The 25,914-nt window shown below is 45.2% G+C and overlaps 2 protein-coding genes across 4 annotated transcripts in view; one reads left to right on the top strand and one right to left on the bottom strand.

The window, feature by feature from the left end:
• LOC139553039 (LIM and cysteine-rich domains protein 1-like) overlaps positions 1-10,478 on the bottom strand; it is a 30,288-nt gene extending 19,810 nt beyond the window's left edge. The window contains exons 1-4 of one of the 3 annotated variants that reach the window (XM_071365030.1): positions 10,286-10,478; positions 3,622-3,707; positions 1,600-1,720; positions 923-1,048 (exon numbers count right to left, since the gene is read on the bottom strand). In XM_071365030.1, coding sequence (XP_071221131.1) covers positions 923-1,048; positions 1,600-1,720; positions 3,622-3,707; positions 10,286-10,312 — 360 coding nt within the window. In that variant the 5' untranslated portion in view covers positions 10,313-10,478. The remainder of the gene's footprint in view (positions 1-922; positions 1,049-1,599; positions 1,721-3,621; positions 3,708-10,285) is intronic. The other 2 variants (XM_071365035.1, XM_071365032.1) reach the window with 2 other exon arrangements.
• Positions 10,479-17,417: 6,939 nt separating this feature from the next.
• Positions 17,418-25,603, top strand: LOC139558729 (protein IWS1 homolog). The gene is made up of 2 exons (XM_071374108.1): positions 17,418-18,319; positions 25,324-25,603. The coding sequence occupies exons 1-2, from the start codon at positions 17,418-17,420 to the stop codon at positions 25,601-25,603; spliced, it is 1,182 nt and encodes a 393-aa protein (XP_071230209.1).
• Positions 25,604-25,914: the final 311 nt, after the last annotated feature.

Raw genomic sequence — 25,914 nt, 5'->3', positions numbered from 1 at the left:
CAAACATGCTATGTAACTAAATATCCAGAATAAGGAAAACAAACATGCTATGTAACTAAATATCCAGAATAAGGAAAACAAACATGCTATGTAACTAAATATCTACAATAAGAAGAAAAACAAACATGCTATGTAACTAAATATGTAGAATAAGAAGGAAAACAAACATGCTGTGTAACTAAATATCTAGAATAAGAAGAAAATGAATCTAATAAGAGCCAAACTCTAAACATATGGCTCTGTGGTGATGGTGGCTGTGGACGGACCATCAGTTCTGACTGACTAAAGGTGGGAAATGCCAGGCCTGGACCTATGTTGACCTCTACTACATCACACCTCAATGCTGCCTCTGGCTGAGGCTCACTGTGCTGTTACAGTCAGGTCCTATTCTGGAAGAGAGCAAATCTTTAATGGAGCTCTTTAAAATGTAGGAGCTGGACCAGGTCTGACCAGGCCTTTTGTCCACAGGGACCCTTGAGGCCTCGTGTCAGAGCAGAGCGGAGCGCGTTAGCAGGACAGAAACACATAAGGTCTGGAAATAAACCTTGTGATTCTTCAGTCGGCTGACAGGCAGGAAGTGTGCCCACTGTGTCAGGGTGAAACCTTTCCCCCCCCTCCTCTCTCTCAGGGGGACGTGGAATTATTATTTAATTTCAACTGCTGTGTTTTTAGGTTTCCTCTTTCCTTTCCGAGCGCCAGAATAGGACATCTGTCCTCCACCATGGAATTTCAACTTCACAGGCAAAGTGGTCATTTAAATTCAATGCAGTATAGCTACGCACTTTTATTAACTCAATCCAACAGGTAAAGTAGTCTCTCTCTCCCTCCCCCTTCCTTCCTTCCTTCCTTCCTTCCTTCCTTCCTTCCTTCCTTCCTTCCTTCCTTCCTTCCTTCCTTCCTTCCTTCCTTCCTTCCCCCTCACCAGTTTCTGTGTGAGTCCTGGCGGTGCCCAGTCGTAGGTGATGGTATTGAAGGTGGGGTCCTTCCTGGACACCACAGGGTTGGTGATGACCATGCGGTTACGTTTGTACACCCGGATGCCCTTCACCTGTAACACAATGGGAATGTACAGTATTTATGGCCTTGGGTGGTCAGAGCTGATGCATTCAGAACACACATGCTGCTGTAACTGAGTTCAACGCCGGGCCCCCCTGCTATTTCACTCTCTCCTCGATCTTTCATGTCTCTCTATTCCAGGTCTGGGCAACTCCTCGGGGGGACTGATTGGTGTCACACTTTTTGTCCCCCAGCCCCAGTTAACACACCAAACTCCAATAATCAACTAATCATGATCTTTAGTTGAAAATGCAAATAGTTTAAAATCAGGTGTGTTTGCTAGGGATGGGGGGGGGGGGGGGGGGGTGACACCAATCAGCCCCCCCCCCTCCCGAGGACTGGAATTGCCCAGGCCTGCTCTATTCTATCCAATAAAATTCCCTGATTTATTTATTTAACCTTGATGAAGTCCCATTGACGTCAGAAGACCTCTTTCACCCGGGATGCAGAATAACTTAATCTCCTTGATGTGATATGAAATGCAGTGTATCCACCTAAATTGTGTTTTTAAAATGGTCATTATGCATCAAATCAAAAGATGACCTTGGCTGTCAGGTGGACGTATTTGGAGTCGGCGAGGAGACAACCCATCTTGTGATCGTCCTCTAGGTCTGAGCTGTGACCGTGGTCCTCCGCACTGCAGCCACACTGGGTACAGGCTTTTCTGGAGGCAGGGAATAGATCATATAAAAAGGTAAAGTCATCCTCCAGCGTCCGGACACCCTGCATGCTTTCCTGATGGGGGGGGGGGGCAGGGCTGAACAGATCAGGGCAGAGTAGAACAGATCAGGGCAGAACAGGGCAGAGTAGAGTAGAACAGGGCAGAGTAGAGTAGAACAGATCAGAACACGGCAGGGCAGGGCAGAACAGGGCAGAGTAGAGTAGAACAGGGCAGAGTAGAGTAGAACAGATCAGAACACGGCAGGGCAGGGCAGAACAGGTCAGAGTAGAGTAGAACAGGGCAGAACAGGGCAGGGCAGAGTAGAACAGGGCAGAACAGGGCAGGGCAGAACAGGGCAGGGCAGAGTAGAACAGGGCAGAACAGGGCAGGGCAGATGATACAAAATAGCTAACATACATTCTTGTACAAAACACTTCCACTCTTTGTGATGGGTGGGTGTGTGCTCGGTTCTGATTGGTCCTTCGATCAGAACCAGCAACCTTTGGATCTACTTGATCTCTCCAATGTATCTGTTTTTTGTTCCCCTCTAATCAGGGCCTGATTTAGACCTGGGACACCAGGTGGGTGATTCCCCTCTAATCAGGGCCTGATTTAGACCTGGGACACCAGGTGGGTGATTCCCCTCTAGTCAGGGCCTGATTTAGACCTGGGACACCAGGTGGGTGATTCCCCTCTAGTCAGGGCCTGATTTAGACCTGGGACACCAGGTGGGTGATTCCCCTCTAGTCAGGGACTGGTTTAGACCTGGGACACCAGGTGGGTGATTCCCCTCTAGTCAGGGACTGATTTAGACCTGGGACACCAGGTGGGTGATTCCCCTCTAGTCAGGGACTGATTTAGACCTGGGACACCAGGTGGGTGATTCCCCTCTAATCAGGGCCTGATTTAGACCTGGGACACCAGGTGGGTGATTCCCCTCTAGTCAGGGACTGATTTAGACCTGGGACACCAGGTGGGTGATTCCCCTCTAATCAGGGACTGATTTAGACCTGGGACACCAGGTGGGTGATTCCCCTCTAGTCAGGGACTGGTTTAGACCTGGGACACCAGGTGTGTGCAATTTATTATCAAGTAGAACAGAAAACCATCAGTGCTCTGGAACTCAGTGTAGGATTTCAATACCCCTGGCCTAGGTTGAAGACATAGGTTAGAACAAGTCACAATCACAAGCTTTGGAAAATAAACTGATTCATGTCTAGAACTTTCCTCATTTATGTAAAGAGTTATGGGATATTAGAAGCATTCTGGACTCAACCTTCAAGTTTTCCAACTACAATATCTACAGGAAGTACCTCTCCATATCCACAGCAATAAAACAAAATATAATTTGTTTGGTTCAGCTGAACAACTATCAAAAGTTATGTTTAGTCCTAAAGCTAAAAAATGAAAAACACATAAAATACTTATCTTAGGAAGAGTTGAATGGGAGCAGTGGATTCTGGTTAGTTTTAGAACGGTGTGTTTATCATCAATTAGTCAGTGGCTGAGTGCCAAATAGCCCCCTGTTCCCTATATAATGCACCACTGTTAGCCTGGCCCCTTGGGGGGGGGGGGGGGGGGGGGCTCCACTGTTAGCCCAGACCCTTGGGGAGGCTCTGGTCAGAAGTAGTCTAGGGGAAAGGGTGCCATTTGGTAAAAGGACAATATTTCAGAACCATTCATCTTCCACTAGACATTATTTATATATATATATATCACTCCAAACAAAAGCACTCCATTATGGCCATCGGCGGCAGAGAAGCAGTCGAGGCAAATGGAGCAAAACATTCCAGAACCATTAGGGGAGAACTAAAGGGAACTAGGAAAACTCAGGACGCCATCCTGCTTTACACCACTGCGTTGTGTGTGTGTGTGTGTGTGTGTTAACGTTGGGGATAAATTACCTCCAGGAATGTGGGAGGAATCCAGAGCAGATCCCTTTACATGACAGACACGTTGCACCCTTCCCTACTAGAGCTGCTGACCACATCTGGGGAGAGAGGAGAGGAGAGAGATAAGAACAGAGAGAAGAGGAGACAGAAAGGGGGACAAATGATGAGACAAGGAATATACAGGGAGGGAAACACTCTGGGCACAGACCTGAGCCTCAGAGCCCTTTGAAAGCTCCGTATCCTCAACTCATAAAGCATACAGACACCTCTTTCATGCGATTTATTAGGATCCTCATTAGCCCTGACTGTAGGTTTGTTTATTCCACGTGTAACTCTGTTGTTGTGTTAGCCAACGGCTAGTCTTACTGAGGTCACATAACGAAATAGACAAAAATACTTTACATACATTTTAAAACATGAACATGCAGTACAAACACACAACAAGTAGGTAACATGGGGAGAGGTGGTGTGTAGTGTTGCTTTATCCGTTTCTTTTAAACCAGGTCTGCTGTTCACTTTACAAAGATGGAAAGGAGTTCCTTGCATTCATGTCTCTGTATAATACTGTACGTTTCCTTGATGTACAGCCCTCTGATTACAATCAGCCAGCTGCAGCTTAACTAGGTCCTTCTTTGCAGCACTTGACCACACGTCTGGACAATAATCAAGATTAGACAAAACTAGAGCCTGCAGGACTTTCTTTGTGGAATGCGTTGTCAAAAAAAAGCGGAGCATTTCTTTATTACGGACAGACCTCTCCCCATCTTCGCAACCATTGAATCTATATGTTTTGACCATAACAGTTTACAATCTAAGGTGAGACCAAGTAATTTAATCTCCTCAACTTGTTCAACAGCCACACCATTCATTACCAGATTCAGCTGAGGTCTAGCACTTAAGGAATGATTTGTACCAAATACAATACTCTTAGGTTTAGATGTTCAGGACCAGTTTATTACTGGCCACCTATTCCAAAACAGACTGCAACTCTTTGTTAAGGGTTTCAGTGACTTCATTAGCTGTGGTTGCTGATGCGTAAATGGTTGAATCATCAGCACACATGGACACACAGGCTTTGTTTAATACCAGTGGCAGATCATTAGAACATCATATAGAAACACACTCACAGGGCCGTACACACAGAATAATAGTGAAGATATCAAAACTGTGAAATAACACATATGGAATCATGTAGTAACCAAAAAAGTGTTAATCGAAATCTAAATATATTTTACATTTGAGATTCTTCAAATAGGAGTCTGAAATTGTGGCTAAAACATTAGAAGGCTGAGCAGAGTGATGTCACGGATTACAGATACACTGTGTCGAAACTCTCCCACGACTAGAATGATGTCATTGAGACTGGGAAAAAAATAAAATAAATTCATGACATTTTGAGGACACAATTATATCCAATAGTAACCTAAAAGCATTGAGAGAGAAAAAAACTAACTACAAACTGTGTGTGTGTGTTTGTGCAGTTTGGACGATCCCTGTGACGAAGCAGCCTTGTCCTGTGTATCCTGCAGCAGCGTGCTGTCTAACTGTGTGTGTGACTGACTGCGTGATCCTCCAATATAATTCTGTAGTGTGTGGTCTGACTATAAGCCAACTCTTCCCTAATGCTTCAACTCCGTCTAAACAACAAGCTCATGAATGAACGGCTTAGAATACACTTTAAGATGTTTATTTTAACTTGGGACCAGAGCCAGGGTGTTTTGGTCTCTCTCTATTGGACAAAGCCTGATTTGGGGGGGGGTTGGTTCCTTGTTCTGAGAGACTATGGCCCTTATTCACAAAGCATGCTGATCTAGAATCAGGCCTCCCCCTCCATATACAGTGCCTTGCAAAAGTATTCACCCCCTTTGGTGTTTTTCCTATTTTGTTGCATTACAACCTGTCATTTGAATGGATTTCATGTAATTAAAAAACAACTGAAAAGTGGTGTGCGTATGTATTCACCCCCTTTGCTATGAAGCCCCTAAATAAGATCTGGTGCAACCAATTACCTTCAGAAGTCACATAATTTGTTAAATAACGTCCACCTGTGTGCTACCTAAGTGTCAAATGATCTCAGTAATATATATAAATAAATAACACACCTGTTCTGAAAGGCCCCAGAGTCTGCAACACCACTAAGCAAGGAGCACCATGAAGACCAAGGAGCACGCCAAACAGGTCAGGGACATAGTTGTGGAGGTTATAAAAAATATGCAAAACTTTGAACATCCCACTGAGCACCATTAAATCCATTATAAAAAAAATGTAAAGAATATGGCGCCACAACAAACCTGCCAAGAGAGGGCCGCCCACCAAAACTCACGAACCAGGCAAGGAGGGCATTAATCAGAGCTGGGCTTTACGGAAGAGTGGCCAGAAAAAAAGCCATTGCTAAAAGAAAAAAAATAAGCAAACACATTTGGTGTTCGCCAAAAGGCATGTGAGAGACTCCCCAAACATATGGAAGAAGGTACTCTGGTCAGATGAGACACAAATGTAGCTTTTTGGTCATCAAGAAAAATGCTATGTCTGGCGCAAACCCAACACCTCTCCTCACCCCGAAAACATCATCCCAGCATCAGGCAGCATCATGCTGTGGGGATGTTTTTCATTGGCAGGGACTGGGAAACTGGTCAGAATTGAAGGAATGATGGATGCCGCTAAATACAGGGATATTCTTGAGGGAAACCTGTTTCAGTCTTCCAGAGATTTGAGACTGGGATGGAGATTCACCTTCCAGCAGGACAATGATCCTAAACATACTGCTAAAGCAACACTTGAGCGGTTTAAGGGGAAACATTTAAATGTCTTGGAATGGCCTAGTCAAAGCCCAGACCTCAATCCAATTGAGAATCTGTTATATGACTTAAAGATTGCTGTACACCAGCGGAACCCATCCAACTTGAAGGAGGTGGAGCAGTTTTGCTTTGAAGAATGGGCAAAAATCCCAGTGGCTAGATGTGCCAAGCTTATAGAAACATACCCCAAGAGACTTGCAGCTGTAATTGCTGCAAAAGGTGGCTCTACAAAGTATTGACTTTAAGGGGGTGAATAGTTATGCATTCTCAAGTTCTGTTTTTTTTTGGTCTTATTTTCTTGTTTGTTTCACAAAAAAATATTTAGCATCTTCAAAGTGGTAGGCATGTTGAGTAAATCAAATGATAAAAACAAAATCAATTTTAATTCGAGGTTGTAAGGCAACAAAATAGGAAAAATGCCAAGGGGGTGAATACTTTCGCAAGCCACTAATCCTATTCATTGAGATTGATCTCCTACTCGGAGACGCTTTTCTGAAGATGGACCAATGAGTAGAGCATCGTGCGCCTGACCCCTCCCCTCCCTCTGGTCCCGGCCTATTTATAATCCATGATGTTGCAGAGTAGACTGCCAAAGCCAGCTCTGCTTTATGTACAAAGCACCATCATCGATCACGCTGTCCTTCACAGGAATACAGAGAAGAGACATGACAGAGACAAGGACACAAAGGACGGAGGGCGCGTCCAAAATGGTACCCTAAGCCCTATATAGTGCACTACTTTTGACCAGAGCTCATAGGGGTGCCATTCCCCAAGCAGCACTTCTGTTCTGAAAGTGTCTGTTGAAAAGGTTAAGCAGACAGCATTAGAAACAGGAGAGCAAACAAAACAAACTAGGAGGGCAACCATGGTATCAAATCCCTTTGTAATCCACAGCTCTGATCGCCATCGGTCAGGGTGAATAGGTGTCAACGCAGGCAGCGTGAGACAGCCACTTCGGCTTGGCAGACCGTTCCACGTCTGTTATGCACTAATGAGACCGCCAAAGTAAACAACTGTCTGAATGACCATGTTGTTCACTCAAGAGGTGGCGCACAAACGCCTCACAGACGATCACACGCGAGAAGCTGCAGGTTCTCTCAAACCAGAAAACAAAATGGTGTGATTTATAGAGCCACAATAACCCAGTCAGTCTTTACGCTTGGAATATAAATACATAACGAGTGAGATATGCTAGCTACATATTTCTGCGTAAATAATGAGATGTTGGCTACATATTTCTCCATAAATAGTGAGATATGCTAGCTACATATTTCTCCGTAAATAGTGTTGCTATGAAAATAAATACAAAGTAAATAGTCTTTCATTGCAACCACATTAGGGTGTGAAAATAAGGTGTGCTGCTGCCTTAAAAACCAATGTTGCTTTAGTCGGACAGGAAGAATGAGCAAAGCAAAAGGAAGTGTGGAGGATGTATTTTTCATCGTAAAAGGATAAGGGCTGTAACGTTGTAACGGCTCTGTCATTCTAAACGCGTTAAGTATGAAGTTAGGAACTCAGCCAGAGCCGGGGAGGGGAACTGAAGGGCCTAATAGCTCTGGGAAAGACTTGGGCGGAGGAGGCCACACCTAAACTGAAGTGGGTCAGCTCAAGAGCCTCTCTCGTCTTCAATAAGCACACGTTGACACATTCAATCAACTATAAATAGACGATTGTAGATAAAGCACTGTCCTTTTTTGTAATAACATTATATTTTACTTCTCAAACTCAGTTTATTGACTGTGGAATAGTTTGTTTCTGAAAACACTGTGGTCTTTTGTTAACCCTTCCTTCCCTATTGTAGAGTCGAGTACTTCAGCGTAGTGTTCAGAACCGTTTGAGTTTGTTAAAAACGCCTCACCTCGTCAATACGACAACATTGTGGGAGTACAAGAACAGGGTTGTGGGTTTGTTGTTGAAATGTAGTCAAGTATTTTAAACGGGCCTGTCCTATTGGATTGGTGCGATCATTCTTCGTCTCTCTTTAGTGTGACAGGAGGAATAGCTGTGACACAGAAACAGACCAAGACTCCATCCCCAAAAGGAACCCTATTCCCTATCTAGTGCACTTTTTCAGACCAGAGCCCTATTCCCTATCTAGTGCACTACTTTAGACCAGATCCCTATGGAACCCTATTCCCCATCTAGTGCACTACTTCTTTAACCAGGAGCCATATGGCTCTAGTCAACAGTAGGACACCTCTCACGGGGAGGCGGAGGTATTGTTGGCTGGAATCATCTGCAGTGCAACAATGTGTGAATTCAGGATAAATCCGTAGGGACGGTCAAGTAAGCTTGAGAGAGACGGTCAAGCTATTTCAGAGATCATTTTAGAAAGGTCGAGGGCTTAGTTTTGGTATTTCAAAACCGTCTAAAGCAGCTCACCATAGACAGGTGATTGTTAGAGGACACAGGCTTTCAAGATCAGACTAAGACCTTTCAACACACGCAATACCCGTGGCCAGTGAACAGGCTTTGTTAGAGGACCACGGCGTTCAATATTTGTATTTATTATGGGATCCCCATTGCTCATCCTGGGGTCCAGCTAAATTAAGGCAGTTTATACCATTTTAAAAACATTACATTCACAGATTTCACAACATACTGTGTGACTTTAAGCCCTACTCTAATTCCACATATCTACAGTACTAAACCCATGTGTGTGTGTGTATAGTGTGCATGTGTATATGTTTTGTGTTGCTCGTTCCCGCTGTTCCAATATCAGACTAAGATGTCACCATTCAACACATGCATACCGTGGCCAGACAAATTCTTTCCCTTTCTTTTAGTAGGTCTTTGATTAAAAAGATAGGCTGTGTCTGAAATGACCCATAGAGGTCTGGACAAAATAAATGTACTACAGTACCTTTGAAAGGTATTAAGACCCCATGACTTACACATTTTGTTACGTTACAGCCTTATTCTAAAATTGGATTAAATTGTTTCTATCCCCCCCTTCATCAATCTACACACAATACCCAATAAATGACAAAGAAAAAAACAAGTTTATACATTTTTGCAAATTTTTAACTTAACAGAAATATCAGTATCCAGACCCTTTACTCAGTACTTTGGCAGCGATTACAGCCTCAAGTCTTCTTGGGTATGACGCTACAAGCTTGGCACACCTGTATTTGGGGAGTTTCTGCCATTCTTCTCTGCAGATCCTCTCAAGCTCTGTCAGGTTGGATGGGGAGCTTCGCTGCACAGCTATTTTCAGGTCTCTCCAGACATGTTCGATCGGGTTGAAGTACGGGCTCTGGCTGGGCCACTCAGGGGCAATCAATATAATTTACCACAGGTGGACTCCAAGTTGTATAAAACATCTCATCCAATCAAGTTGTAGAAACATCTCAAGGATGATCAATGGAAACAGGATGCACCTGAGCTCCATTATTTCAAGTCTCATAGCAAAGGGTCTGAATAAATCAAAATGTATTTCTGTGTTTTTGCTTTGTCATTATGGGGTAGTGTGTGTAGATTGATGAGGGGGACAAAAATATAAGGCTGTAACGTAACAGAATGTGGTAAAAGGGAAGGGGTTTGAATACTTTCTGAACACACTATATATATATATATATATATATTTAGGGAGAGAGACTGATGTTTTAAAAAAGGGTTTTGGAGGAGTTACTGGTTAGAATATAAAGTTTTGCATTCCTATAAGAAAACCAATCACCACCGTTCCACACAAAAACTGACAGGGTTCAAGAAGTGAACGGGTTACACTAACAGACTAGTCAGTTACACTAACAGACTAGTACAGACAGCAGTGGAAAACACTACAGGAAATATGGAAGATTATGCATAGATTTTTATGGTTGCTGCTACACTTTATTTTATTTTTTAAAGAAAACATTTACAAAGTGCGTTTCACTCACCTTCTCTATTCCAGAGGTCAAATCCATAGTCCTCACGTTGAAGGGCTGAGATACAGTTCCAGAGAGAAATGGAGCCTATCTTGAAGGTGTGTTTTGGATAGCTCTGCTCTCTTCAGAGAACTGTGGTGAACTCCACTACTATGGTTTTCTGCTGCACACGAGTCTGACAAAGAAGGCTTAAATGACTGGCCGCTGGGATTCCCTGGAACACTCGTGCCAACCCAATCACAGCAAAAGTAAAAACACCCCACAACCAATAGAATTCAAGTGGTATTTTCCCTCCTCCTCCCACTTTTTTTTCTCCTTCTTCTTCCCCTCTCTCTTTCCTACACATTGGGAACACCCATTGTCTGGAACAGATAGAGACATGACCTCACTGGTGAGTGAGGATGCAATATCAGGCCCCAGGAATGCTCTAGTCACATAGTTACCCGTCCCAAGAGGCACCCTGCCCCCCCCCTACATAGTGCACTACTTTGACCACGGCCCATAGGCTCCTAACGTAGAGACTAGGGTGATATAATTGGGACACATTAATAGTTGTGATCTCTTGCTGTTAGGGAGATGTTTCCTGTGCTTTTAAACCAAACAGCTTTATTTTGCCTTTTTATGGAAGTGGGTGAACAGGAAGGACAGGAGTACAGACTCAAACCAATGCTCAGCAGTTTAGATTGTTGGGCCGCATCAACAAGAGAGTCAGTCATGCACACAAACTCTAGAAATGACATATTATTATTATTTTAACCTCAAATCCAATGTTGTGTTTTTTAAACATCTGTGACTGAGCCCCACGTTGCATACAAAGCCATACAATGTTTCTACTAGAAGTATAGAAAAACTCATATAGAAAAGTAATTCAGAATACTATCCAGAGATATGACACAGCCTCAAGGAAGGTAGAGCAGATATTCTTTTATTTAAATGTTTGAGCGATACTTTTGAGACCAATGCTTATATTATTTGAGATTATTGATATATATCATATCACAAATTCATGAAAAAGTTGCATTATATAGAAAACTTAAAACAAAAAGTTCAATTATATTAATTTAATAATAAAACCTCACTAACGTGTTCACTTCCTTTTGACATTGACACGTCAGTGGCATCATCAGTACAGTAATTGATTGAAAGGTGCTTTGCTTTGTGGCCATGGTGATTGTGTCAATCTCCAGATATACATGGGATACTGTACATTGAACTCTTTTACACAAATCCCTCACCTTTAGAATAGAAAGATTGATTTATATATTTGGGTGTGAAGGGGGTGGAGTGGGGGGGGGAAATAAGATCTGAAAACATTACATCTAAAAGAGACAAACAGAAAAACTACTGGCTTCTGAAAAGATGTTGAGGAGACGGGATGAATCTCAAACGGCTTTCCTCGACTTTCTCACATCCTCTTCTCAGCTCTTTCTCAAAAATGTCAGACGTTATGTGAGACAGGACGAGAGGAAATTGGAGGAAGGACTTTTTTAGGATGCATCCTTTTTGGATCAGGAAATGGAAATGGCTCACGAGAATGTCTGGCAGGCGCTGGTTTCAGACACTGTTGGACTAAAACACCAGCTCAACAGAAGACATACGATCAAAACAGTCTTCTATTGTTTTCACCGATGATGGTCCAAATCAACAGAGGAAAGAAATTGGCAACAGAACAAGAGGTTGGCATCAGAGCATAGAGATCACATCCTAAACAGCACCACATTCCCTATATAGTGCACTACTTTTGACCAGGGCTCAACAGTAGTGCATAGGGAATAGGGTGCCATTTGGGAAGCCGACAATAAAGACAACAGGAACATTTGAACAGTAAACTCCCCAAGGCAACTTGTCTCAAGGCTTGAAAATCCTTCTTTAACTCGTCTTCTCCCCTTCATCTACACTGATTGAAGTGGATTTAACAGGTGACATCAATAAGGGATCATAGATTTCACCTGGTCAATCTGTGTCATGGAAAGAGCAGGTGTCCTTAATGTTTTGTACATAACTCTCTCCTCTCAGACACTATATAACCACAGTACTGCCTGTTGTATCGGGAGTATTTCTCCTGTCTTATCCAGTGTCCTGTGTGAATTTAAGTATGCTCTCTCTAATTCTCTCCCTCCCGGAGGACTTGAGCCCTAGGACCATGCCTCAGGACTCCTGGCTGTCCCCAGTCCACCTGGTCGTGCTGCTGCTCCAGTTAACTGTTCTGCCTGCGGCTAGGGAACCCTGACCTGTTCACCGGACGTGCTACCTGTCCCAGACCTGCTGTTTTGGACTCTCTCTACCGCACCTGCTGTCTCTAACTCTGAATGATCGGCTATGAAAAGCCAACTGATATTTACTCCTGAGGTGCTGACCTGTTGCACCCTCGACAACCACTGTGATTACATTTACATTTAAGTCATTTAGCAGACGCTCTTATCCAGAGCGACTTACAAATTGGTGATTATTATTATTTGACCCTGCTGGTCATCTATGAACATCTTGGCCATGTTCTGTTATAATCTCCACCAGGCACAGCCAGAAGAGGACTGGCCACCCCTCATAGCCTGGTTCCTCTCTAGGTTTCTTCCTAGGTTCTGGCCTTTCTAGGCAGTTTTTCCTAGCCACCGTGCTTCTACACCTGCATTGCTTGCTGTTTGGGGTTTTAGGCTGCGTTTCTGTACAGCACTTTGAGATATCAGCTGATGAAAGAAGGGCTTTATAAATACATTTGATTGATTTTGACCCGAGCCCCAGTTAAAAGTAGTGCACTCTGTAGGGAATAGACCCCTAAGGGCCCTGTTCAAAAGCCCTGTTCAAAAGTAGTGCACTCTGTAGGGAATAGGGTACCATTTTAGATGCAACATCCATCTATCCCTTTTCTTAGGTTCCCTCCACCACACACTGCCATATTGTCCGGGGGTGGAGTTACCGCCATATTGTCCGGGGGTGGAGCTACCGCCATATTGTCCGGGGGTGGAGCTACCGCCATATTGTCCGGGGGTGGAGTTACCGCCATATTGTCTGGGGGTGGAGCTACCGCCATATTGTCCGGGGGTGAGGCTACCGCCATATTGTCCGGGGGTGGAGCTACCGCCATATTGTCCGGGGGTGGAGCTGACGCCATATTGTCCGGGGGTGGAGCTACCGCCATATTGTCTGGGGGTGGAGCTGACGCCATATTGTCCGGGGGTGGAGCTACCGCCATATTGTCCGGGGGTGGAGCTGACGCCATATTGTCCGGGGGTGGAGCTACCGCCATATTGCCCGGGGGTGGAGCTGACGCCATATTGCCCGGGGGTGATTCTGACGCCATATTGTCCGGGGGTGGAGCTACCGCCATATTGCCCGGGGGTGATTCTGACGCCATATTGTCCGGGGGTGGAGCTACCGCCATATTGCCCGGGGGTGGAGCTACCGCCATATTGCCCGGGGGTGATTCTGACGCCATATTGTCCGGGGGTGGAGCTACCGCCATATTGCCCGGGGGTGATTCTGACGCCATATTGTCCGGGGGTGGAGCTACCGCCATATTGCCCGGGGGTGGAGCTACCGCCATATTGCCCGGGGGTGGAGCTACCGCCATATTGCCCGGGGGTGGAGCTACCGCCATATTGTCCGGGGGTGGAGCTACCGCCATATTGTCCGGGGGTGGAGCTACCGCCATATTGTCCGGGGGTGGAGCTACCGCCATATTGTCTGGGGGTGGAGCTACCGCCATATTGTCCGGGGGTGGAGCTACCTCCATATTGTCCGGGGGTGGAGCTACCGCCATATTGCCCGGGGGTGGGGCTACCGCCATATTGTCCGGGGGTGGAGCTACCGCCATATTGTCCGGGGGTGGAGCTACCGCCATATTGTCTGGGGGTGGAGTTACCGCCATATTGTCCGGGGGTGGAGCTACCGCCATATTGTCTGGGGGTGGAGCTACCACCATATTGTCCGGGGGTGGAGCTACCGCCATATTGCCCGGGGGTGGAGCTGACGCCATATTGCCCGGGGGTGGAGCTACCGCCATATTGCCCGGGGGTGGAGCTACCGCCATATTGCCCGGGGGTGGGGCTGACGCCATATTGTCCGGGGGTGGAGCTACCGCCATATTGATCTACTCAAGTGCCGAGGGCCTACGTTGCACGTTTGCACCGTTGAAGTAGAGCTCATCGTTCACGATAACATCCTCCCCCAGGACCGTCACGTTCTCCATACGCACCTGAGAGAGAAGACATACACCTGGGTCACATACTGTAGATATGGAAAATACATTCAATATATTGATAGAATATATTTCAAGCGAGCAGAGGTGCATTTGATGATTTGGCTTGACGTTGGAGTAATCGTTACTCCCCGACCTGGGTCACGTTACTCCCCGGCTCCCCGACCTGGGTCACGTTACTCCCCGGCTCCCCGACCTGGGTCGCGTTACTCCCCGACCTGGGTCACGCTACTCCCCGACCTGGGTCATGTTACTCCCCGGCTCCCCGAACTGGGTCACGCTACTCCCCGACCTGGGTCACGTTACTGGACATTACGGGAAATACTTTCAAAATGATTTCAAGAACAGTGAGGGCCAGAAAGCGCTACACAGACATGATTAAGACAGGAAGAAACTTCATATTTTCTGTTTTATTTGACTAGATATTCAGTTATAGATCAGCTCACATGTACATCGTGGACAAAACATTAGGAACACCTGCTCTTTCCATGGCAGACTGACCAGGTGAATCCAGGTGAAACCTATGATCCCTTACTGATGTCACTTGTTAAATCCACTTCAATCAGTGTAGATGAAGGTGGAGGAGACGGGTTAAAGAAGGATTTTTAAGCCTCGAGACAATTGAAGGGCAAACATATACAATCCGAGGGTGAATGGGCAAGACCAAAGATTTAAGTGCCTTTGAATGGGATATGGTAGTAGGTGCCAGGCGCACCGGTTTGGGTCAAGAACTGCAATGCTGCTGGATTTTTCATACTCAACAGTTTCCCGTGTGTTTCAAGAATGGACATCCAGCCAACTGGACACAACTGTGGTAAGCATTGGAGTCGACATGGACCAGCATCCCTGTGGAACGCTTTCGACACCTTGTCGAGTCCATGCCCCGACGAATTGAGGCTGTTCTGACAGAAAACAGGGGGTCCAACTCAATATTAGGAAGGTGTCCTTAAATGTTTTGTACACTCCGTTTGTTTGTGAAATACTATTAAAAACATAAAACATATTTGAGGTATGCTTAATTTGGCCATTTGGGACTATTCCATTGTGTCATGTACTGTGCGATGATATATGCCTCCAGGGTGCTCTATGTATTCCCATCAGAGCAGTGAACCGTGATGATAAGGCAGAATGTCCTCTACTCACCATAATAATATTTTGCTTTATGATATGACCATATCAAACTAAATGTATTAGAGTGTGTGTGTCCTTCTCTGTTCAACCACTGTCCTACGGAGGAGCGCCACCCTACGACGCAGGACTCTAGCCAGGAGTGTGACCTGACCCTTGACCCCTTCAGTAGCGTACACATCTTTATCCGGACCCCGTTCCTCCAGCAGGTCAGCGGGTCCTGTCCATATAAATCAGGTTAGAACAGGGCATGTATTCATAAACCTGATCTAGGATCAGGTCCTGTCCATAGAATCTTATTCATTTTGATCTAAAGGCAAAGCTGATGCTCTGGAAGAAGTCCTGTTCTTCTGCTGGTCCTGAGGCGCCCTCTGGTGGGACGTATGTGTAAATGTGTGGTTACAGTGTGTATGGCCTGAAACCTTCTACCACCTTCTACTAGTGCATCTTCAGAAACAACCCCGAGCCTCTAATCCTTGGACACTTAGGAAGGGTAAGGTGTCAGCAATATGGAGGAAGTAGCTCCAAGCCAACCAGAGGAGAGCAATATGGAGGAAGTAGCTCCAAGCCAACCAGAGGACAGCAATATGGAGGAAGTACCTCCAAGCCAACCATTTACATTTACATTTAAGTCATTTAGCAGACGCTCTTATCCAGAGCGACTTACAAATTGGTGCATTCACCTTATGATATCCAGTGGAACAACCACTTTACAATAGTGCATCTAACTCTTTTAAGGGGGAGGGGGGGGTTAGAAGGATTACTTTATCCTATCCTAGGTATTCCTTAAAGAGGTGGGGTTTCAGGTGTCTCCGGAAGGTGGTGATTGACTCCGCTGACCTGGCGTCGTGAGGGAGTTTGTTCCACCATCGGGGTGCCAGAGCAGCGAACAGTTTTGACTGGGCTGAGCGGGAACTGTACTTCCTCAGAGGTAGGGAGGCGAGCAGGCCAGAGGTGGATGAACGCAGTGCCCTTGTTTGGGTGTAGGGCCTGATCAGAGCCTGAAGGTACGGAGGTGCCGTTCCCCTCACAGCTCCGTAGGCAAGCACCATGGTCTTGTAGCGGATGCGAGCTTCAACTGGAAGCCAGTGGAGAGAGCGGAGGAGCGGGGTGACGTGAGAGAACTTGGGAAGGTTGAACACCAGACGGGCTGCGGCGTTCTGGATGAGTTGTAGGGGTTTAATGGCACAGGCAGGGAGCCCAGCCAACAGCGAGTTGCAGTAATCCAGACGGGAGATGACAAGTGCCTGGATTAGGACCTGCGCCGCTTCCTGTGTGAGGCAGGGTCGTACTCTGCGAATGTTGTAGAGCATGAACCTACAGGAACGGGTCACCGCCTTGATGTGAGTTGAGAACGACAGGGTGTTGTCCAGGATCACGCCAAGGTTCTTAGCACTCTGGGAGGAGGACACAATGGAGTTGTCAACCGTGATGGCGAGATCATGGAACGGGCAGTCCTTCCCCGGGAGGAAGAGCAGCTCCGTCTTGCCGAGGTTCAGCTTGAGGTGGTGATCCGTCATCCACACTGATATGTCTGCCAGACATGCAGAGATGCGATTCACCACCTGGTTATCAGAGGGGGGAAAGGAGAAGATTAATTGTGTGTCGTCTGCATAGCAATGATAGGAGAGACCATGTGAGGATATGACAGAGCCAAGTGACTTGGTGTATAGCGAGAATAGGAGAGGGCCTAGAACAGAGCCCTGGAGGACAGTAATATGGAGGAAGTACCTCCAAGCCAACCAGAGGACAGCAATATGGAGGAAGTACCTCCAAGCCAACCAGAGGACAGCAAGAGGACAGCAATATGGAGGAAGCAATATGGAGGACAGCAATATGGAGGAAGTACCTCCAAGCCAACCAGAGGACAGCAATATGGAGGAAGTACCTCCAAGCCAACCAGAGGACAGCAATATGGAGGAAGTACCTCCAAGCCAACCAGAGGACAGCAATATGGAGGAAGTACCTCCAAGCCAACCAGAGGACAGCAATATGGAGGAAGTACCTCCAAGCCAACCAGAGGACAGCAATATGGAGGAAGTACCTCCAAGCCAACCAGAGGACAGCAATATGGAGGAAGTACCTCCAAGCCAACCAGAGGACAGCAGTATGGAGGAAGTACCTCCAAGCCAACCAGAGGACAGCAATATGGAGGAAGTACCTCCAAGCCAACCAGAGGACAGCAATATGGAGGAAGTACCTCCAAGCCAACCAGAGGACAGCAATATGGAGGAAACACCTCCAAGCCAACCAGAGGACAGCAATATGGAGGAAACACCTCCAAGCCAACCAGAGGACAGCAATATAGAGGAAGTACCTCCAAGCCAACCAGAGGACAGCAATATGGAGGAAGTACCTCCAAGCCAACCAGAGGACAGCAATATGGATGAAACACCTCCAAGCCAACCAGAGGACAGCAATATGGAGGAAGTACCTCCAAGCCAACCAGAGGACAGTAATATGGAGGAAGTACCTCCAAGCCAACCAGAGGACAGCAATATGGAGGAAGTACCTCCAAGCCAACCAGAGGACAGCAATATGGAGGAAACACCTCCAAGCCAACCAGAGGACAGCAATATGGAGGAAGTACCTCCAAGCCAACCAGAGGACAGTAATATGGAGGAAGTACCTCCAAGCCAACCAGAGGACAGCAATATGGAGGAAGTACCTCCAAGCCAACCAGAGGACAGCAATATGGAGGAAATACCTCCCCTAGTTGAAAGGTGAGGAGACTCAGCCCCCCCCCCCCCCCCATTGGTTCTGGAATAGACAAGGTGCAGATAAAATGTCAAATTTGGCATCAATAACATGACAGTAATTCTATCTCAAACAAACATGTGAAAAGCAATTCATTTAAAACCCACCACAGTAGGTATGACTAAAGAAGGTTACATGACTTTGTCTACTAGCTATACTAATGATCTGCTGTCCAGAGGGTAACAGCAAACAGATCAATGTCTTCCCCCAATAAAATTAGCACACAATTGACTCAAGAGATGCTAATCAATCCATCTCTGAAACCTCTCAAAGAGCCAGAGTAAAATAATACAGCTAGCTAGGGTAGCTACAAGTCAAGTAGTAGGCTACTCACCCCTCGCCCTAAGACAAAAACAACTTAGGGACAGCAGGTAGAACTAGCGGTTCATAGCGTTGGGCCAGTAATCAAAAAGGTTGCTGGTTTGAATCCCTGAGCCAACTAGGTGAAAAATCTGTCTGTGCCCTTGAGTAAGAAAAGCACTTAACTCTAATTGCTCCTGTAAGTCACTCTGGATAAGAGTGTCTGCTAAATGACAAATCAAGAACGCTAAGGTTCACCTTCTAAGTTTGCTAGCTATTTAACTAGCAAGCTTGACTGTCCGTTTATAAAAGCCAAAGAATGCTTAGAACATTTTTATGGATTTCTCATGCAGTTAAATGGCTAGACAAATAAACTCAGCAAAAAAAGAAACGTCCCTTTTTCAGGACACTGTCTTTCAAAGATTAATCGTAAAAATCCAAATAACTTCACAGATCTTCATTGTAAAGGGTTTAAACACTGTTTCCCATGCATGTTCAACGAACCATAAACAATTAACTTCTTATGGCTGCAGGGGCAGTATTGAGTAGCTTGGATGAAAGGTGCACAGAGGTGCCCAGAGTAAGTCATAGTTGCTAATATATGCATATTATTATTAGTATTGGATAGAAAACACTCTGACGTTTCTAAAACTGTTTGAATTATGACTGTGAGTATAACAGAACTCATATGGCAGGCAAAAACCTGAGAAAAAATCCAAACAGGAAGTGAGAATTCTGAGGCTGGTCGATTTTCAACCAAGACCCTATTGAAATCACAGCGAGATATGGATGAGTTTGCACTTCCTACGGCTTCCACTAGATGTCAACAGTCTGTAGAACCTTGTCTGATGCCTCTACTGTGAAGGGGGGCCGAATGAGAGGCGAATTAGTCAGGTCTGCCATGACCTGACCATGCGCGTTCACATGAGAGGGAGCTCTGTTCCATCGCTCATCTGAAGTCAATGTAATTCTCCGGTTGGAACGTTATTCAAGATTTATTTTAAAAACATTCTAAAGATTGGATTTTTGGGGATTTGTTTACCAAACACGCTACAAAAATAGCTATTTGGACATAGATGATGGACATTACCGAACAAAACTAACATTTCTTGTGGAAGTGGGAGTCCTGGGAGTGCATTCCGACGAAGATCAGCAAAGGTTAGTGAAGATTTATAATGCTTTTTATGAGTTTTGTTGACTGCACAAGTTGGCGGGTAACTGTATGGCTTCCTTTTGTGGCTGAACGCTGTTCTCAGATTATTGAATATTGTGCTTTTGCCGTAAAGCTTTTTGAAATCTGACACAGCGGTTGCATTAAGAACAAGTGTATCTTTAATTCTATGTAAAACATGTATCTTTCATCAAAGTATTTCTGTTATTTGACGTGGCTCTCTGCAATTTCTCCGGATATTTTGGAGGCATTTCTGAACATGGCGCCAATGTAAACTGAGGTTTTTGGATATAAATATGAACTTAATCGAACAAGACATATATGTAAGTCCTATGAGTGTCATCTGATGAAGATCATCAAAGGTTAGTGATTAATTTTAGCTATATTTCTGCTTTTTGCGACTCCTCTCTTTGGCTGGAAAAATGGCTGAATTTTTCTGGGAGTTGGTGTTGACCTAACATAATCGTTTGTGGTGATTTCGCTGAAAAGCCTATTTGAAATCGGACACTTTGGTGGGATTAACAACAAGATTACCTTTAAAATGGTATACGATACATGTATGTCTGAGGAATTTTAATTATGAGATTTCTGTTGTTTGAATTTGGCGCCCTGCACTTCGACTGGCTGTTGTCATATCATCCCGTTAACGGGATTGCAGCCATAAGAAGTTTTAAGGCAATAAATAGGCCATGGTGGCGAAGTAATTACAATATAGCAATTAAATACTGGAATGGTAGATGTGCAGAAGATGAATGTGCAAGTAGAGATACTGGGGTGCAAAGGAGCAAGATAAATAAATAAATAAATACAGTATGGGGATGAGGTAGATTAGATGGGCTGTTTACAGATGGGCTATGTACAGGTGCAGTGATCTGTGAGCTGCTCTGACAGCTGGTGCTTAAAGCTAGTGAGGGAGATATGAGCCTCCAGCTTCAGAGATTTTTGCAGTTCGTTCCAGTCATTGGCAGCAGAGAACTGGAAGGAAAGACAACCATTGGCTTTGGGGGTGACCAGTGAAATATACCTGCTGAAGGGCGTGCTACAAGTGGGTGCTGCTATGGTGACCAGTGAGCTGAGATAAGCCAGTGGGTTAGGCGACGAGTATGAAGCGATGGCCAACCAACGAGAGCGTACAGGTCGCAATGGTGGGTAGTATATGGGGCTTTGGTGACAGAACGGATGGCACTTTGATAGACTGCATCCAATTTGTTGAGTAGAGTGTTGGAGGTTATTTTATAGATGACATCACCGAAGACGAGGATCAGTAGGATGGTCAGTTTTACGAGGGTATGTTTGGCAGCATGAGTGAAGGATGCTTTATTGCGATATAGGAAACCGGTTCTAGATGTAATTTTGGATTGGAGATGCTTAATGTGAGTCTGGAAGGAGAGTTTACAGTCTAACCAGACACCCAGGTATTTGTAGTTGTCAACGTATTGTAAGTCAGAGCCGTCCAGAGTAGTGATGCTGGACGGGCGAGCAGGTGCGGGCAGTGATCGATTGAACAGCATGCATTTAGCTTTACTTGCGTTTAAGAGCAGTTGGAGGCCACGGAAGGAGAGTTGTATGGCATTGAAGCTCGTCTGGAGGTTAGTTAACACAGTGTCCAAAGAGGGGCCAGAAGTATACAGAATGGTGTCGTCTGCGTAGAGGTGGATCAGAGAATCACCAGCAGCAAGAGCAACATCATTGATGTATACAGAGAAGAGAGTCGGCCCGAGAATTGAACCCTGTGGCACACCCATAGAGACTGCCAGAGGTCCGGACAACAGGCCCTCCGATTTGACACACTGAACTCTATCACAGAAGTAGTTGGTAAACCAGGCGAGGCAATCATTTGAGAAACCAAGGCTGTTGAGTCTGCCGATAAGAATGTGGTGATTGACAGAGTCGAAAGCCTTGGCCAGGTCGATGAATACGGCTGCACAGTAATGTCTCTTATCGATGGCGGTTATGATGTCGTTTAGGACCTTGAGCGTGGCTGAGGTGCACCCATGACCAGCTCTGAAACCAGTTTGCATAGCGGAGAAGGTACGGTGTGATTCGAAATGGTCGGTAATCTGTTTGTTAACTTGGCTTTCGAAGACCTTAGAAAGACAGGGTAGGATAGATATAGGTCTGTAGCAGTTTGGGTCTAGAGTGTCTCCCCTTTGAAGAGGGGGATGACCCTCTTCAGCTTTACAATCTTTGGGAATCTCAGACGATACGAAAGAGAGGTTAAACAGACTGGTAATAGGGGTTGCAACAATTTGGGCAGATATTTTTAGAAAGAGAGGGTCCAGATTGTCTAGCCCGGCTGATTTGTATGGGTCCAGATTTTGCAGCTCTTTCAGAACATCAGCTATCTGGATTTGGTGAAGGAGAAATGGGGGAGGCTTGGGCGAGTTGCTGTGTGGGGTGCCAGGCAGTTGACCGGGGTAGGAGTAGCCAGGTGGAAAGCATGGCCAGCCGTAGAGAAATGCTTATTTAAATTCTCAATTATAGTGGATTTATTGGTGGTGACCGTGTCACCTAGCCTCAGTGCAGTGGGCAGCTGGGAGGAGGTGCTCTTATTCTCCATGGACTTTACAGTGTCCCAGAACTTTTTTGAGTTAGTACTACAGGATGTAAATTTCTGTTTGAAAAAGCTAGCCTTAGCTTTCCTAACTGCCTGTGTATATTTGTTCCTGACTTCCCTGAAAAGTTGCATATCACAGGGGCTATTCGATGCTAATGCAGAACGCCACAGGATGTTTTTGTGCTGGTCAAGGGCAGACAGGTCTGGAGTGAACCAAGGGCTATATCTATTCCAAGTTCTAAATTCTTTGAATGGGGCATGCTTATTTAAGATGGTGAGGAAGGCACTTTTAAAGAATAGCCAGGCATCATCTACTGACGGGATGAAGTCAATGTCATTCCAGGATACCCCGGCCAGGTCAATGAGAATGGCCTGCTCGCAGAAGTGTTTTAGGGAGCGTTTGACAGTGATGAGGGGTGGTCGTTTGGTTGCAAACCCATTACGGATGCAACTAATCACAATGTCCAACAAGACTCCAGATATGAACACCTTTTATTGGTGCTTTGCTTTTATCAAAGCTCTCTGATTCAGATCCTGATAATTTATAAAGCCACAATGCTTCTTCTTCTGCTCTGTCGAGATGCAGGGAATCAAAACAAAGCCCCTCCGGGTCACTCTGACTGACCTTTCCTAAAACCTCCTTATCTTCTGGTGAAAGAATGACATTTCATGAATGGCTTCATGTATTATTGCTTAATCAGGATACTTCTAGAAGGATCAGATCAGCCTATGGTATATTAAATGTGATATACAGTTGAAGTCGGAAGTTTACATACACTTAGGTTGGAGTCATTAAAACTCGTTTTTCAACCACTCCACACATTTCTTGTTAACAAACTATAGTTTTGGCAAGTCGGTTAGGACATCTACTTTGTGAATGATGCAAGTAATTTTTCCAACAATTGTTTACAGACAGATTATTTCACTGTATCACAATTCAAGTAGGTCAGAAGTTTACATACACTAAGTTGACTGTGCCTTTAAACAGCTTGGAAAATTCGAGAAAATTATGTCATGGCTTTAGAAGCTTCTGATAGGCTAATATACATAATTTGAGTCAACTGGAGGTGTACCTGTGGGTGTATTTCAAGGCCTACTTTCAAACTCAGTGCGTCTTTGCTTGATATCATGGGAAATCAAAAGAAATCAGCCAAATCCTCAGAAATGTTTTTTTAGACATTAGTCTGGTTCATCCTTGGGAGCAATTTCCAAATGCCTGAAGGTACCACGTTCAACTGTACAAACAATAGTACGCAAGTATAAACACCATGGGACCACGCAGCCGTCATACCACTCAGGAAGGAGACGCATTCTGTCTCCTAGAGATGAACGTACTTTGGTGCGAAAAGTGCAAATCAATCCCAAAACAACAGCAAAGGACCTTCTGAAGATGCTGGAGGAAAGAGGTACAAAAGTATCTATATCCACAGTAAAACGAGTCCTATATCGACATAACCTGAAAGGCCGCTCAGCAAGGAAGAAGCCACTGCTACAAAACCGCCATAAAAAAGCCAGATAACGTTTTGCAACTGCACATGGGGACAAAGATTGTGCTTTTTGGAGAAATGTCCTCTGGTCTGATGAAACAAAAATAGAACCGTTTGGGCATAATGACCATCGTTATGTTTGGAGGAAAAAGGGGGAGGCTTGCAAGCTGAAGAAAACCATCCCAACAGTGAAGCAGGGGGGTGGCAGCATCATGGTGTGGAGGTGCTTTGCTGCAGGAGGGACTGGTGCACTTCATTGGCTAACCGGGCTATCTGTATTGTGTCCCACCCACCACCCGCCAACCCCTCTTTTACGCTACCTACTCTCTGTTCATCATATATGCATAGTCACTTTAACCATATCTACATGTACATACTACCTCAATCAGCCTGACTAACCGGTGTCTGTATGTAGCCTCGCTACTTCTATAGCCTCGCTACTGTATATAGCCTGTCTTTTTACTGTTGTTTTATTTCTTTACCTACCTATTGTTCACCTAATACCTTTTTTGCACTATTGGTTATGGCGGTTTTGTAGCAGTGGCTTCGTCCTTGCTGATAAGCATTTCACTCTAAGGTCTACCCTGTTGTATTCAGCGCATGTGACAAATAAACTTTGATTTGATAGATGGCATCATGAGGCAGAAAATTATCTGTATATATTGAAGCAACATCTCAAGACATCAGTCAGGAAGTTAAAGCTTGGTCGCAAATGGGTCTTCCAAATGGACAATGACCCCAAGCATACTTCCAAAGTTGTGGCAAAATGGCTTAAGGACAACAAAGTCAAGGTATTGGAGTGTCCATCACAAAGCCCTGACCTCAATCCTATAGAAAATGTGTGGGCAGATCTGAAAAAGCTTGTGCAAGCAAGGAGGCCTACAAACCTGACACAGTTACACCAGCTCTGTCAGGAGGAATGGGCCAAAATTCCCCCAACTTATTGTGGGAAGCTTGTGGAAGGCTACCCGAAACGTTTGACCCAAGTTAAACAATTTAAAGGCAATGCTACCAAATACTAATTGAGTGTATGTAAACTTCTGACCCTATGTGAATGTGATGAAAGAAATAAAAGCTGAAATAAATCATTCTCTCTACTATTATTCTGACATTTCACATTCTTAAAATAAAGTGGTGCGCCTAACTGACCATTCAATTAAATGTCAGGAATTGTGAAAAACTGAGTTTAAATGTATTTGGCTAAGGTGTATGTAAACTTCCGACTTCAACTGTACTTATAGAAGGATCAGATCAGCCTATGGTATGTTTCATATCAGGACACACAACTGCAATGCATTTTGACTGCTAGTCTTCTTCAGGCAGCGTGACGATTAGCAGCCTGATGAAGACTCTAGCAACACGATGAAGACTCTAGCAGCACGAATAAGACTCGAGCAGCACGAAGAAGACTCTAGCAGCACGAATAAGACTCTAGCAGCACGAATAAGACTCTAGCAGCACGAATAAGACTCGAGCAGCAAGAAGAAGACTCGAGCAGCACGAAGAAGACTCGAGCAGCACGAAGAAGACCCGAGCAGCACGAAGAAGACTCGAGCAGCACGAAGAAGACTCGAGCAGCACGAAGAAGACTCGAGCAGCACGAAGAAGACTCGAGCAGCCCGAAGAAGACTCGAGCAGCCCGAAGAAGACTCTAGCAGCCCGAAGAAGACTCGAGCAGCCCGAAGAAGACTCTAGCAGCCCGAAGAAGACTCTAGCAGCACAAAGAAGACTCTAGCAGCACAAAGAAGACTCTAGCAGCACGAAGAAGACTCTAGCAGCACGAAGAAGACTCTAGCAGCACGAAGAAGACTCTAGCAGCACAAAGAAGACTCTAGCAGCACAAAGAAGACTCTAGCAGCACGAAGAAGACTCTAGCAGCACGAAGAAGACTCTAGCAGCACGAAGAAGACTCTAGCAGCACGAAGAAGACTCTAGCAGCACAAAGAAGACTCTAGCAGCACAAAGAAGACTCTAGCAGCACGAAGAAGACTCTAGCAGCACGAAGAAGACTCTAGCAGCACGAAGAAGACTCTAGCAGCACGAAGA

The sequence above is a fragment of the Salvelinus alpinus genome, chromosome 2 (assembly GCF_045679555.1).
Source record: "Salvelinus alpinus chromosome 2, SLU_Salpinus.1, whole genome shotgun sequence".
Taxonomy (NCBI): Eukaryota; Metazoa; Chordata; class Actinopteri; order Salmoniformes; family Salmonidae; genus Salvelinus; species Salvelinus alpinus.
Note: the sequence above shows the minus strand (reverse complement) of the source record. Positions and strands in the feature narration are given on the sequence as shown.

Bases quoted from the DNA above. Each gene is read 5' to 3' on its own strand.
- LOC139558729 (XM_071374108.1), top strand. From the start codon at position 17,418: ATGGAGGACAGCAATATGGAGGAAGTACCTCCAAGCCAACCAGAGGAC. The intron at 18,320-25,323 runs GTGAGGAGACTC...ATAAGACTCTAG, and splicing joins ATACCTCCCCTAGTTGAAAG to CAGCACGAATAAGACTCGAG.